General features: G+C 37.9%; 1 protein-coding gene across 1 annotated transcript in view; it reads right to left on the bottom strand.

Annotated features, from left to right (window-relative positions):
• Positions 1-14,976, bottom strand: part of cdh1 (cadherin 1, type 1, E-cadherin (epithelial)) — a 55,203-nt gene that overhangs the window by 18,789 nt on the left and 21,438 nt on the right. Inside the window, exons 4-9 of the mRNA XM_061911083.1 lie at positions 14,449-14,637; positions 11,532-11,672; positions 7,847-8,002; positions 7,585-7,729; positions 7,245-7,417; positions 2,830-2,958 (exon numbers count right to left, since the gene is read on the bottom strand). Coding sequence (XP_061767067.1) covers positions 2,830-2,958; positions 7,245-7,417; positions 7,585-7,729; positions 7,847-8,002; positions 11,532-11,672; positions 14,449-14,637 — 933 coding nt within the window. The remainder of the gene's footprint in view (positions 1-2,829; positions 2,959-7,244; positions 7,418-7,584; positions 7,730-7,846; positions 8,003-11,531; positions 11,673-14,448; positions 14,638-14,976) is intronic.

Raw genomic sequence — 14,976 nt, 5'->3', positions numbered from 1 at the left:
GCAGTGACTGCTAAGATGTCTTCCCCAGAACAATGGGGACATCCTTATCTTTATGAAAACATTTTTTTAAATATAAACTCAGGTATTATTTTCTTCGTTTTCAATGATATGGACATAGGCTAGCTTTTGATTTAATCTCCATGTTTAAAAGGAAGACTATATGCCTTAAATTGCACTTAAGTTGTTTATTTATTCATGGTTCAAAAAGGTAGTATGCCTTATATTGGTTGTTTTCATTTAATTTAAATGCCAATGTTGGACATTTTGAGTTGAATATTGTTAGTTTTAATGGACAAAAGGTTTTGACAAACAAAAATGGAGGACCAAGTCATTTGTCTTGTCTTTTCTCTTTTTTTGCTGAATCGAAAAATTACCCAATCCGTGACTCAAAACCCTCAATATACTGTACTACATAAACAGTCGCGATCAAAAGTTTACATACACTTTTAAATAACATAGTGTTATGACTGTCTTGAGTTTCCAATAATTTCTACATCTCTTATTGTGATAGAGTGATTGGAGCACATACTTGTTGGTCACAAAAAAAAAAAAACATTCATGAAGTTTGGTTCTTTTATGAATTTTCTATGAGTCTACTGAAAATGTGAATAAATCTGGGTCAAAACTTTACATACAGCAATGTTAATATTTGGTTACATGTCCCTTGGCACATTTCACTGCAATATTGCGCTTTTGGTAGCCATCCACAAGCTTCTGGCAAGCTTCTGGTTGAATTTTTGACCACTACTCTTGACTAAATTGGTGCAGTTCAGCTAGATTTGTTGGTTTTCTGACATGGACTTGTTTCTTCCGCATTGTACACACGTTTAAGTCAGGACTTTGGGAAGGCCTAAAACCTGCGCCCAAGACCCAACCTACGGGCTGATGATTTTAGGTTCTACTGAAGAATTTGGAGGTAATCCTCCTTTTTCCATTGTCCCATTTAAAGCACCAGTTCCATTGGCAGCAAAACAGGCCCAGAGCATAATACTACCACCACCATGCTTGACGGTGGGAATGGTGCTCCTGGGATTAAAAACCTCACCTTTTCTCCTCCAAACACATTGCCTGGTATTGTGGCCAAACAGCTCAATCTTTGTTTCATCTGACCACAGAACTTTCCTCTAGTAGGTTTTATCTGTGTCCATGTAATGACAGATGAAACAAAAATTGAGCTGTTTGGGTCTTGGTTGCAGTTGGGTGTTCCAACAGGACAATGACCCCAAACACACGTCAAAAGTGGTAAAGGAATGACTAAATCAGGCTAAAATTAAGGTTTTACAATGGCCTTCCCAAAGTCCTGACTTAAACATGTGGACAATGCTAAAGAAACAAGTCCACGTAAAAAACAAAACAAAAAAAAAAAACAATTAGCTGAACTGCACCAATTTTGTTAAGAAGAGTGGTCAAAAATTCAAATAGAAGCTTGTGGAAGGCTACCAACAACACCTTATTGCAGTGAAACTTGCCAAGGGCCATGTAACCAAATATTAACATTGCTGTATGTATACTTTTGATTCAGCAGATTTAGTCATATTTTCAGTAGACCCATAATAAATTCATAAGAGAACCAAACTTCATGAATGTTTTTGGAAACCAACAAGTATGTGCTCCAATCACTATCACAAAAAAATAAGAGTTGTAGAAATTATTGGAAACTCAAGACAGCCATGACATTATGTTCTTTACAAGTTTTGATCACAACTGTATATTTTGTCTCTGTAGGTATAATTTTGAACCTGTGTAAATTTGAGAAAATTTTATATAGATTCAATATTGTCCAACCACTTATTGTTTAAAATTGAAGACATTCCATCCTGAAAAAACAATAATCCAAGTAGGGCTGGGCGATATATCGTTTATATCGATATATCGCGGGTTTGACTCTGAGCGATATAGAAAATTACTATATCGTAATATTCGAGTCTACGTTCTCACGCAGTTGCCTTTAACTGCGGGCATTACTCTACAGGCTTTTCTTACTCATTCTCGTCTCTCCTTCTCACAGAGACGTAAAACAAGGCCACCTTCTTACACACGTCACATACTGTCACGCGTATAGCGTCATACGCTCTCGCCGAGCAGAGAGGTGGCAGCATGGCTAACGTTAGCTGAGGCAGGTCGTGTAAGTGCAGCGGTGCGAGAGACATTACAAGAGACAGAAGGTGCGAAACTGATCACAAATAGAAGAACAATTAATGCCCCCCCCCAAAAAAAAACAGTCGGGGGTCCATCATCTGGCGGTGGTTTGGCTTCAAGCGGAAAGATATTCAGCAGACAACAGCAATATGCAAAGAATGCAGCCGAAGTGTTGCTACAAAAGGTAGCAGCACTACTAATTTGTTCTTTCAATTAAAAAGTCACCCGCAAGAGAATGAAGAGTATTTCAATAAAAAACAGTTTTGGTAAATTGACTTAGTTGTGATTTACCTCTGCATGAAAGTTTAAAAGTAGCATATATTAATGCAGTATGAAGAAGAATGTTTTAATGTAGACACATAGAATCATCATACTACTGTGATTATATGCATCAGGTGTTCATTCAAGGCTAAGGCAAAATATCGAGACATATATCATATATATATATATATATATATATATATATATATATATATATATATATCGCGATATGGCATAAAAATACCGAGATATTAATAAAAGCCAATATCGCCCAGCCCTAAATCCAAGTAAATCAACAAGAGACATTGAAGTCCATGATCAGTATGTTAAATGCGGACTCAAACTATACCTAATGAAGACATCAGCAGAAACACAGTCTGGTAGGTAAATGACAATTACTAATCAAATTTGGTAACAAAAAGTACTTACAGGGTTTTGGGTAAATGCTGGAGCGTTGTCATTGCTGTCTGTCACAGTGAGAATGACCTTCGCTTGCCCACTCAAGCCGTCACCCATAGTGTCAGCTACCTCTACCAACAGTGTGTACTTGGGATATTTCTGTACAAAGAAAAACATATATAAGTGAGTCATAAAACAGACAGTTGAAAAAAAGAGCTGCAAAAATTGATTTGTTTTCACTTTAAAAGCTTCACCAAACAAAATGTGCCTTTATAATCGGGAATCAATGCTGCACCATTGTCACGACACCTGACATTTGCTCCTCTCTCCCCATTATTGCACAACGAGCCAGGGCAAGTTAGAACTATTGCCCTGGATCCACCTACTCATTTGACCTGTCCTATCAAGTGTGCTGTGGACTGTGACTTAATAGACTTTCTATTTCAGGAACATTCCATGAAAATATTCAGAAAAACCGTTGGAAGTTCCTTTAAAGCTGAATAAGACAATGAGGAGTCTTATGATAAAAATAAAACAGCGCTGTACATTTTAAAAGCACATGGCTTTGAACATGGTGTGTGTGTCTGTACTTGTTTACTTTGAAGATCAGACATTAGCCAAAAGCTACATATGTGCAATTAAAAAGGGACCCAGGATGATTTTCGATAAACGATCAAATCATGGATACTAGGGCTTCGAATCTTTGGGTGTCTCACGATTCGACTCAATATCGATTCTTGGGGTCACGATTCGATAATATATCGATTTTTTCGATTAAAGATGATTCTCGATTCAAAAACGATATTTTTCCAATTAGAAAACGATTCTGTATTCATTCAATACATAGGATTTCAGCAGGATCTACCCCAGTCTGCTGACATGCTAGCAGAGTAGTAGATTTAAAAAATTAAAAAAAAAAAAATTTTGTAATTGTAAAGGAAAATGTTTTATCAACTGATTGCAATAATGTAAATTTGTTTTAACTATTAAACCAACAAAAAATATGACTTATTTTATCTTTGTGAAAACATTGGACAGTGTGTTGTCAAGCTTATGAGATGCAAGTGTAAGCCACTGTGACAGTATTCTTTTTTTAAATTTTTATAAATGTCTAATGATAACGTCAATGAAGGATTTTTAATCACTGCTATGCTTATATTATAACTAATATTGATACTGTTGTTGATAATATTCATTTTTGCTTCACTACTTTTGGTTTGTTCTGTGTCGTGTTTGTGTCTCCTCTCAATTGCTCTGTTTATTGCAGTTCTGAGTGTTGCTGGGTCAGGTTTGGTTTTGGAATTGGATTGCATTTTTATGGTATTGCTGTTTATTGTTTTGTTGGATTGATAAAAAATAAATAAATAAATAAAAAAAAATAAAAAAATAGATTTAAAAAAAAAAATTAGAATAGATTCTGAATCGCATAACGTGAGAATCGCGATTCGTATTCGAATCGATTTTTTCCCACACTCCTAATGGATACCCGTGTAAACTCCGCTTTTTGTGACAGCTTTGCATTTGATTACTGCATAAATACACGATGCAAATACACTATTCTCTTTTACATTTGATATAAACCTCTGATAAATATAGAAACAGTCACAAAATTGACACCACGGAAGCCCTCTGCAGCCTTTTCTCTTGCAAAGCAGGTGTATACGAGATGTGTTGTAAAAGCGGAGTTACGGTGTACGCTGCCACACATTGATGATTTCAATTACTATAATAATTTGTTTGAGGGAATGCAAACCCGGAAGCACAAAATCTGCATTCTGTTGCTGTGGCCGAGTGAATCTATACGCTGTTTATTAAACTTTTGACCGTGTTGGGAGGAAAAAAATTGTGGTGATGTTTTTTGAGATATATTTAACAGTGTGTATTTTCAAAAGCTAAATTTTGATAATTTTGGACAGGACTGGGAGTAGGGTTTGAATTTAAATCTAAAGGGATCACCTTCACAAACAAACTGTTGCAGACAAACACAAAGTAGATTATAAATGTGATTGGAGCAAAATGTACAACCAAAAAGACCACAATGAAGTGTTTTAAAGGCCTACTGAAATGAGATTTTCCTATTTAAACAGGGATAGCAGGTCCATTCTCTATCATACTTGATTATTTCGCGATATTGCCATATATTTGCTGAAAGGATTTAGTAGAGAACATCCACGATAAAGTTCGCAACTGTCGGTGTTAAGAGAAAAGCCCTGCCTCTACCGGAAGTTGCAGACGATGACGTCACATGTTGAGGGTTCCTCACATATTCACATTGTTTATAATGGGAGCCTCCAACAAAAAGTGCTATTCGGACCGAGAAAACGACAATTTCCCCATTAATTTGAGCGAGGGATAAAAGATTCGTGATAGAGGATATTGATAGCGACGGACTAAAAAAAAAAAAAAAAAACTCCTCTCTGAGCTGCTACCTTACCGTGGTAGAGGAGTTTGCGTGTCCCAATGATCCTAGGAGCTATATTGTCTGGGGGATTTCATGCCCCCTGGTAGGGTCTCCCAAGACAAACAGGTCCTAGGTGAGTGATCAGACAAAGAGCAGCTCAAAGACTTCTATGGAATTACAACAAAATGGACTCAGATTTCCCTTGCCCGGACGCGGGTCACCGCTCTGGAGCCAGGCCCGGAGTTGGGGCACGATAGCGAGCGCCTGGTGGCCGGGCCTGTCCCCATGGGGCCCGGCCGGGCACAACCCGAAGAGGCAACGTGGATCATCCCTCCAATGGGCTCACCACTCATAGGAGGGGCCATAGAGGTTGGGTGCATATTGAGCCGGGCGGCAGCCGAAGACAGGGCACTTGGCGGTCCAATCCTTGGCTACAGAAACTAGCTCTTGGGACGTGGAACGTCACCTCACTGGGGGGGAGGAGCCTGAGCTAGTGCGCGAGGTAGAGAAGTTCCGGCTGGATATAGTCGGACTCACCTCGACGCACAGCAAGGGGTCTGGAACCAGTTCTCTGGAGAGGGACTGGACTCTCTTCCACTCTGGCGTTGCCGGCAGTGAGAGGCGACGGGCTGGGGTGGCAATTCTCGTTTCCTCCCGGCTCAAATCCTGCACGTTGGAGTTCAACCCAGTGGACGAGAGGGTAGCTTCCCTCCGCCTTCGGGTGGGGGGACGGGTCCTGATTTGTTTTTTGTGCTTACGTACCAAACAGCAGTTCAGAGTACCCACCCTTTTTGGGTACACTCAAGGGAGTACTGGAAAGTGCTCCCCCGGGTGATTCCCTTGTCCTACTGGGGGACTTCAACGCTCATGTTGGCAGCGACAGTGAAACCTGGAGAAGCGTGATTGGAAAGAATGGCCGCCCGGATCTAAACCCGAGTGGTGTTTTGTTATTGGACTTTTGTGCTCGTCACGGATTGTCCATAAACACCACGTTCAAACATAAGGTTTCCATATGTGCACTTGGCACCAGGACACCCTAGGCCGCAGTTCCATGATCGACTTTGTAGTTGTGGCTACAGGCTAAAGCTTCCCAACTCCATCTTGCTACTTTGACTTCTCCAATGTTAACTGAACAAATTGCAAAAGATTCAGCAACACAGATCTCCAAAATAATGTGTAATTATGCAGTTAAAGCAGACGACATTTACCTGTGTGTGTGCGTAGCGCTCATACTTACTAAAAACGCGTGACGTCTTGCGTACACGTCATCATTACACGTTTTCAAGACAAAACTCCCGGAAAATTTTAAATTGTAATTTAGTAAACTAAAAAGGCCGTATTGGCATGTGTTGCAATGTTAATATTTCATCATTGATATATAAACTATCGGACTGCGTGGTGGGTAGTAGTGGGTTTCAGTAGGCCTTTAAATGAAGAATGAACTCATCATAGGCACTCTATAAATAACTGGATGAAGCAGCCAGTCTCTTCCTGATCTTGGTAAAATTGCTCCAAAGTATGGGCAAGAGAGAAATGCTGTCTTGATACATCCTTATGTTTTGCATGAATTGACGAAGAATCTTTAAAGTCTTGGAAGTAAAAGATAATTTCAGAATTGTGATTCTGTATAATATCACAGTACAAATTGGTTTGGGTGTTAAAGGACAAACACAAAGAAAAGGGTTGTCTAAAATGTTCCATTTAGGGCCAGATGGAAAATGGAGGAATGAAGAGGGCCAATTTGATATCTATCGTTTTCTCTGTCTGTAGACTACTACTTTGAAAAATAAATCAGAAGTAGCTCACGACAAGTAATTTTACTTGAAAAAAAAAACTATTTAAAAAAAGATAAACGCTTACATTCTGCTTTGTTATATAATTTTTTTTTCTCATAACATCTCGTGCAACTTTTTCATATTTACATTTATTTGTAATGAAATCATGTTTGATTACATTTTCAGACTAAGACGTGGGCCAATAAAAAAAAAAATCTGGAGACTTTGGACAGCTTGACATAGGTGATGAGGAATGAGAAAGTACTTACTTCTCTGTCTAAACCACCCGCATTGATTCTGATGGCTCCAGTCACTGGATTGATTTCAAAAAGGTTCTTGCTGGGTAGCTCTGGGGTTTGACTGATGATACGGTAACGGATATCAGCGTTGTTAGTGTTTGGCTGGTCCGCATCTGTGGCAACCACGGTAATAACTTCAAAGCCTGGAGATAGAAATATAAAGAAGGTGGCGATCGTGAGGGTCGGAATTTAGATATTACACACTAGTCAGCACGTTTAGCGAATGTAGCAACAATACTTGCATATATGAAAAAATTACATTGTAAAAAAACAACTAGTTTTAATCCTAAATTAAAACCACTGACAGTACCTTTTGGTGATGCCTCAGCCACTTCTCCAAGGAAGGTGTCTTTTTCAAACACAGGTTTGTTGTCATTCTGATCAATGACGTTCACTACAATTTCCATCGGCTCTTCGGCATTTCCAGCACCCTCTGCTATAGCATGGGCTTGGAACTGCAGAAATAATCAAGTTAAGTTTTGCTTTGTTCACAGTTTTTACAAAAATCCTGTCAGAGCTCTTTCAGTATTAAAGATCCTAGCGCAGATAATAATACTGTAAGAGAATCTTACCAAGTACTTATCCTGCTTCTCTCTGTCCAGTGGTTCTGTGACATAAAGATTACCCGTGGCTCTATCCATGGTAAAAAGTCCAACAGGAGGCTGATCAGCTCCTGGACCAGTGATGCTGTAATAAAGAGTCTTTACTTTGTCTTCATTTGACCGAATCTGTAATAGACAGGAGAATTTTTTTGTAATGTCTTTAACCTTTTTAGTTACACAATTAAAATCCTAAGAACATTTTTTGAACCTAAAGAAAAATGAAAGACAGAGACTCATGTGGTCTCCATCCATTTCTACCGCTTTTTCCCTTTGGGGTCACGGGGGGCACTGGTGCCTATCTCAGCTACAATCATGTGGTCTGATAAAATTAAATCATCAACGTTCAACAACCCAAAGGATTGATGAAGAATTAGACGGGGACGGCGTGTCAAAGTTGGTAGAGTGGCTGTGCCAGCAATCTGAGGGTTACTGGTTCAATCCCCACCTTCTAGCATTCTAGTCACGTCCGTTGTGTCCTTGGGGAAGACACTTCACTTTTGCTCCTGGTGGGTCCTGGTGAGCGCCTTGCATGGCAGCTCCCGCCGTAAGTGTGTGAATGTGTGTGTGAATGGGCGAATGTGGAAATACTGTCAAAGCGCTTTGGGCTCCTTAAAAAGGGGTATAAAGCGCTATACAAGTACAATTCATCTACCATTTAGAAACTGGCTAAGGTATTGAAACAAGTAAAACATTCAGCACGCTTAGCACGCGCTCGCATGCACGCTATCTGGGCTTGTAAAAGCAGATCTCTGTTCATGTGGCAGATACTCTACTCTGCCTTTCGTGACCACTTTCCATTTAAACACTGACTACACAAGGCTTTCACTTTTTAATATACACCTCTTTTCGATAAATATAGCGACACAGTCGCAAAAATGACAACACAAAACCCTTCTAATGCCTTTTCTCTGGCAAAGCAGATGTATGAGGTGTGTCGTAAAAGTGGAGTGGCATTGTATGCTGCCATACATCCATTACAATTTCAATTATTATTACAATAATTTGTTTATGAGGAAAACCAAATCCAAATCTGCATTTGTGAGCTCATTTTGGCTATTAAGGTCACACTGAACTGTCTGTGCGCGCCTTCTGTAATTATGTCTATGCAGACTGGACAGTGCCGTGCAGGGAGGAGTCCCGCTTGGCAGCGCAAAACATTATAGTGAGAAACATCGTTTTAACGATTTCCTTCTCCATAAATCTTCATAATTATTTGGACTAAGATTTAAAATCAACTAAACATTCAGCCCTAACAGCAATACTGTATACAGGATAATAATATCAATAGCAGCACAGCAAATAAGCATGTATCAATAAAACAAAGTATGAATAACATTTATAAAAAATCCATGAAAATACAATTTAAAAAATATTTTTTAGACAAAAAATGTGGAATGTTTGAAAATGTTAAGGATTTTAAGATACAGAGGATTTCAAATTTAAATAATCAAGGTGACGCGTTTGCAAACAGTGTAAATAGATATGGATAATGAAATATATTTTTTAAAATGGGCCTTATTATGTAAAACCTACTTTTCTTACCTATTGGTACCTGCTTATGTGTATTAATGCTCTGCATAAGTCCCAAAAATTTGAAATCAAACCGTGGAGGCAATGAAGAGGTATTTGTAAAACAATCTTGACTTCCTTATTTCGTCTTTCAATGTTCCTTTCGGAATTTTTTCCAAGTGTGACGTCAACGGATTATCCATATATGGTAGATATTTACCAAACTATCTTTGCGCGGGTCGGTCAATTTATGTAAATCCAGCTGTACCACAACATCTCCACAATGAAACCCAAGGAAGGAAAATGCTCTGCTTGTTTGCTTTATGGACCACAATGGAAACAAGCCTTTTTAAAGCATTACATGTATTCAATTATTTAAGATGTCAATAAACTTCTCAATCAATCAATTAACCAGCACAGGTCAGTACATACACTTTTAGCCTTATGAAGTCAAAAAGTGCCTTACTTTAACGTTTATTATTTGTTGCAATGTGACTTCAACTGTGACAAAGTGGCTCCAAGTGTGTTCAAAGAATAGTCTTATTTCAACAGTAGACCTTTACAAAACATTGGATTTTTCGAGAAAAGAAATACTCAGTGACTTCTATGGCAGAGGTCGACCACCTTTAGCATAAAAAGAGCCATTCAAACCCATTTCCCACCAAATAAAACTAGAGCTAAAAACTTAGTTTGATCCCCAAAATGATAACACCTATTAGTTTCATTACATTGCATTTATAAAATCAAACACTAGACAGAAAACGACTCCAAGCATTTTTCAGTTATCTCCAGCTGGATATTTTACTGCAAATAATGTGTGCTCGTTTTGGAAATGTCTTTTAACATTGGATTTTTTGTTGTTTGCTATTTTCTCCTCACACATTAAGTACACACGTGAACAAACCTCAACAAGAGTGAAAGTAAATTAATTTGTCCGTCAAGCATTAAATATTCTATATTCATCATAAATTTTTCTCTTGTTTAATCTGTCCATTATTAGCTTACTAATACAATTGCTTGGCAGCAAAAGATGAACACACATGCAGTGTGATGTACAATCCAACAACCAAATATTAAAATACGTTTTTTATAAGATCACCAAACCCTCCAAAATAACTGTTACAATAAAATTAACTAAATAAAATAAAATAGGCATTATTTATTGACATTTTGTTTTAAAGACAAAGGGAGAATGGCGGAGGCATGAGGAACCGCATCTGGCTCCAAAGCTGCAGGTTGCAGACCTCTGATCTATGTTAATGAGGGAGAGAATGAAACCGCAAGTAATAACAGTAGGACAGAAAATTTTGAATGGTATGTTAGCTTGATTTGTCGTCTAGCTAGCTTAGCATTCTAATGTAAGACAATACTGTCACCGTCCAGCAAAATAATCATCCTAAAAAGTACTTCTAATTGGATCAGTGCCTACTGTGTTAAGCAATGGACCAATAAGTAATTTCATTTGTTATTCGTGAGCAATGATGTAGCCCGTACCAAACTATAAGCAAACTCGGGCCTCTACGGTTTAAAACTTAAAGTACCACTGATAGTCACACACACACTAGGTGTGTTGAAATTACCCAAGTGTTTGAAGCAGCAGTGCAGTAAAGATATCAACATGATATAAAATAGAAAAACATTGTATGGTCAATATATACATCCATATGTCCAGGATTTAGCATTGGAGAGATATTGACTGCGTAGAAGTTTAACCTGAAGGAGGTGACCAGTGTCGTCACCTCCTTTAGCTAAAAACAAACCACGGTGAGTCGCTGGTCTTGCCAGATCATCGGGATGATGTGTTGTGGTGAATGTCAAGTAAAAATTAAATAGGTGGTGTGGATAATCGGTGTCTATAACCCAAACGGTCTTTTAAAAAAAATAAAAATAAAAATTTGCAGTAAATAAGGCTGCCTGGTTGAGACAAGCTCGTCAGCGTGAGGGGGTGTGGTAAGGAGGGCTTCATTTGCAGCAAACACATCCGCCTCTTGAAAAAAAAGTTTTAAGGCAGCCAAAAATTGTCTGAAAAAAACCTTTACGGCAAAATGTTGGCCAAAGACCCATCGTTACATTTTGTAAAGACCAAAATGAAGTGTTTATTTAAAAAAAAATACAAATCAGATATGACCCCTTTAAAAAAACTTACTTGAGTTACTTTGGCAGGGAACGGACCTCTGTCATTCTCAGCGACATTAATGTCAGGAATAACCCAGTCTCTCCTTCTCCTCTTCAAGCCGGCCACTGCTTTTGGAAAATGCAAAACAGGTACTTCGGGATCATCTGCTTTCTATCAAGAAAAGAAGCAACATGGTCAACACAATCAATGATAAAGATTGCAGTATTTCCTTAGTAATAAAAAAACATGGAATCAAAAGTATATAGTAGTATATATTGGAGCATGTATGTTTGACTCTTATTATTATATTATTATTCTTAACAACAACAACACCATTAAAGGGGGGTTTAGTTTGAACACTTAAGCCAAAACCTTTCGTGTTATGCAATCGTTAGGAATATTTTTTGAAACAATTTATATATACTCTCAGAAACAGTAATTGGGAAAAGTATGTTAGATGTTTGGAATTTGGCCACAAGAGGGCCCCATTTATTGCTAGATAGCCATTTCACTGCCACTGAGATGAAAAAAATATTTAAAACCAGTGTGACACAATGGCCAAGTATACAGTACTTCTAAAAAACCCGTAAATGGACAGACTGACCTGGATTACTTTGCAAATTAAATTGTATATAAAGACAGCGGACTTCATGCATCAGGTTATTTAAACATCAGTAGAAATTTGATTCCAGAGGATGAACCTGTTAAAAAGCTGTGAGGTCAACATTGTGAGTCTTATGTCAGGTGGCGGCTATCATTTATAACTTGTGAAGTGGGTCAACATTCATTCGTGTTCCTCATGCAAGGGCGCAGCTATCATTTATAACTTGCAAGATGAGCAATTGAATGACTATTACATGGCGTATGTATTCGCAAATGAGTGAGCATGCCGTTTGGAGTCTACTTATATGTCATGCAGTGATGAAGGCTCCAAGCGTATTTCAGGAAGCAAAAATGTACGTTCCTCAATTGACAAGTCCACAAGCACTTATCAGTGAGTTTTAAATACTGTAACTTAAACATTTTCACTTATTTGCTTTTGGTTCTAACACCTTATTTATTATTTTATTCATTCACTCGACACAATTTAGTAGTCATGGTCAGTCATACTTTATACAGTGTATACATTTTTTTCCATTCAGCACAAACATTTTATCACTTTTTTATTTTTTTATTTTAAGTCCATCAGATGTTGTCAGCATTAGGCAACACACCAATCACATCGACACGGCAACAATACAATTAGGTAAACATAAGACTTGGCGAATATATGATCGTGATCGATGATAATGATTATTTTAAGTTTGATAGCATACAGTATGCTACTTCGATCAAACAAGGAAGACATTTCTATTAGTAGTAAACAGTAGGCATGCATTGATGCTTGGTATAATCCTGCATGGAACAATCTGCCTTTATTTACCATGATCCTGTGTGTGTTTGTATACGTCTGTTTGTGTGAATGTGTTTGTGTGCGTGCTTGTTCCTGTCTACTGTCCCGAAAGTCGGGCTTGTCACTGCGTGGTTATTGTTCAGTGTTGTGCCTCTTCCCCCTTACACAGCTATAAGTGCAGCCGAGAAGAATAAAATACAGAAATATGGCCTACACTAGCATAGAAGTTGAGACAACATTTAGAAGGTACAGCAACTTTAGTGACACACTTTAATCTCACTGACTAGCTGCAGCTCACCTTTTGGTGCTTGCAGTAATCCTGCCTTCAATGCGGACTCGCAGGCTCTTACAGAAGAGAATGTCTTTTTGACTAAACTACTGTATTGGTCCTGACAAGGAAAATAAACACCTACTAATTCAATCAGGAAAAAAAAGTAATCCATTTGTGAATCAAACTTTTTGTTATTGCATTTGCTCTGATTAAACTCCTCTGATACAACATGTACTTAAAAACTCTGCAGATACTTTTCGTTCAAATAATTTGACTCCGTGGATAAAAACATTTTGTTCATGAAATAATCATTGAACATGTTTTATGTGTTGCTACACATTATTTAACAGCACCTCAAGTTCAAACTGCTCCTTAATGTACTTTCATTAAATATAAGCTACAGTATTTGAGTTTTTAAAAACTCCACAATCTGGGTCACTGCCTGCCGCTTGCCAAAGCACTGGTGAGAAGCACTAATGTAAAGTATTTAAAGAATACAAATAATTTACAATTTGAAAGTGTTGTTAAATAAATAAGTTAAAATTAAAGCTAATGTAGTATTCAGTTCGTCACTGATACTTTGTTTATTGCAGAATGAGGTTTGCGATGACAGGCAAAATAAAAGAACTTTCAGAGCAAAAAAAAAAGTTGTTACTTTAATCCCACAAAATTTACCAAAAAAGAAGCATGATCGAACTTTAAAATCAGGTAAGGACCTTAGTGTGGGTTACATGCACCGTTGCACCTCTCGTAAGCACAATGATAGTAATGAAAAAATGGCAGTTGTCGACTATTAGTATAAATTATTACATTGAGCAGAGAGTTCTGTCTGCTACAAAATACTGTAGTAGGGATGCAACAGTACTTGGTATAATCCTGCACGGGACAATAACCTTTAATTTTAAAACAATTTTTTTTTTTTGTAACTTTGATAATTTTTTTGCCATATCACTCAGCCCTGTGTAAATGTGTCAAACTCAATGAGGCGTATTTAACCATCACTCCAATCAATTGGACTGCTTATTCTGGGACTCATCTACATTTCACGCATGCATGTACCTTTTCTAATTGTGCACCAAACATGACCCAGAGTGTTCACATTGCCAAACAAGCCAGACTTTAGGTTAAGTTGGCCTAAGCATGCTGCAACTACGCCCTCAGCCACCAATTTCACATGGATAGCATGTGTTTGCATTTACCATGCGTGTACTATGAACTTCAGAGGAAAAGATGGTAATGAGGCCAAATATACAAAGTACACAAATAATAAATCCAGATCCTACCTGACGATCACTGGCAGACTCCACCTCTCCGATATGATGTTGTAGCGTGTGGTCTCCTGGTTGAAGCTCAGCGACTTGCTGGTTCTGATACAGTACCCTGACAGGAATTGTCATCTTGCGCCCTTCTGAGTCCCAAACGTGGATCAAAAATTCATGTTGTTCTTGATAAAGAGAAACTGGTCTGTTTACCTAAACAAACATCAGCAAAAGACAGCTTTAAAAGTTGAAGTTTTACTTTCTGGTTAAAAATAATATGAAACATCTCTTGATGAGTTGATATGCAACAAAAATTATTACTATAAAACATACTGAAATCAAAAGTTATATATCATACATGCTTAAATCATTTAGGGGTGTGACGAGAGGTGGGAATAATGATTGATTCTCTAATGCACCACGATTGGAACGTTAACGATTCTGAATTGATGGACAAAAAAAACAAATATCGATTATTAATGAAATTAAAGTACACATATGGAAGGAGGAGGGGATGACAAGCTATGCTAGTCGCCACGCTAAGCTAGCTGC

The sequence above is a fragment of the Nerophis ophidion genome, linkage group LG09, assembly GCF_033978795.1.
Source record: "Nerophis ophidion isolate RoL-2023_Sa linkage group LG09, RoL_Noph_v1.0, whole genome shotgun sequence".
NCBI classification, from domain to species: Eukaryota; Metazoa; Chordata; class Actinopteri; order Syngnathiformes; family Syngnathidae; genus Nerophis; species Nerophis ophidion.
The sequence above is the reverse complement of the archived record's forward strand: the minus strand, read 5'-3'. Positions and strand labels throughout refer to the sequence as shown.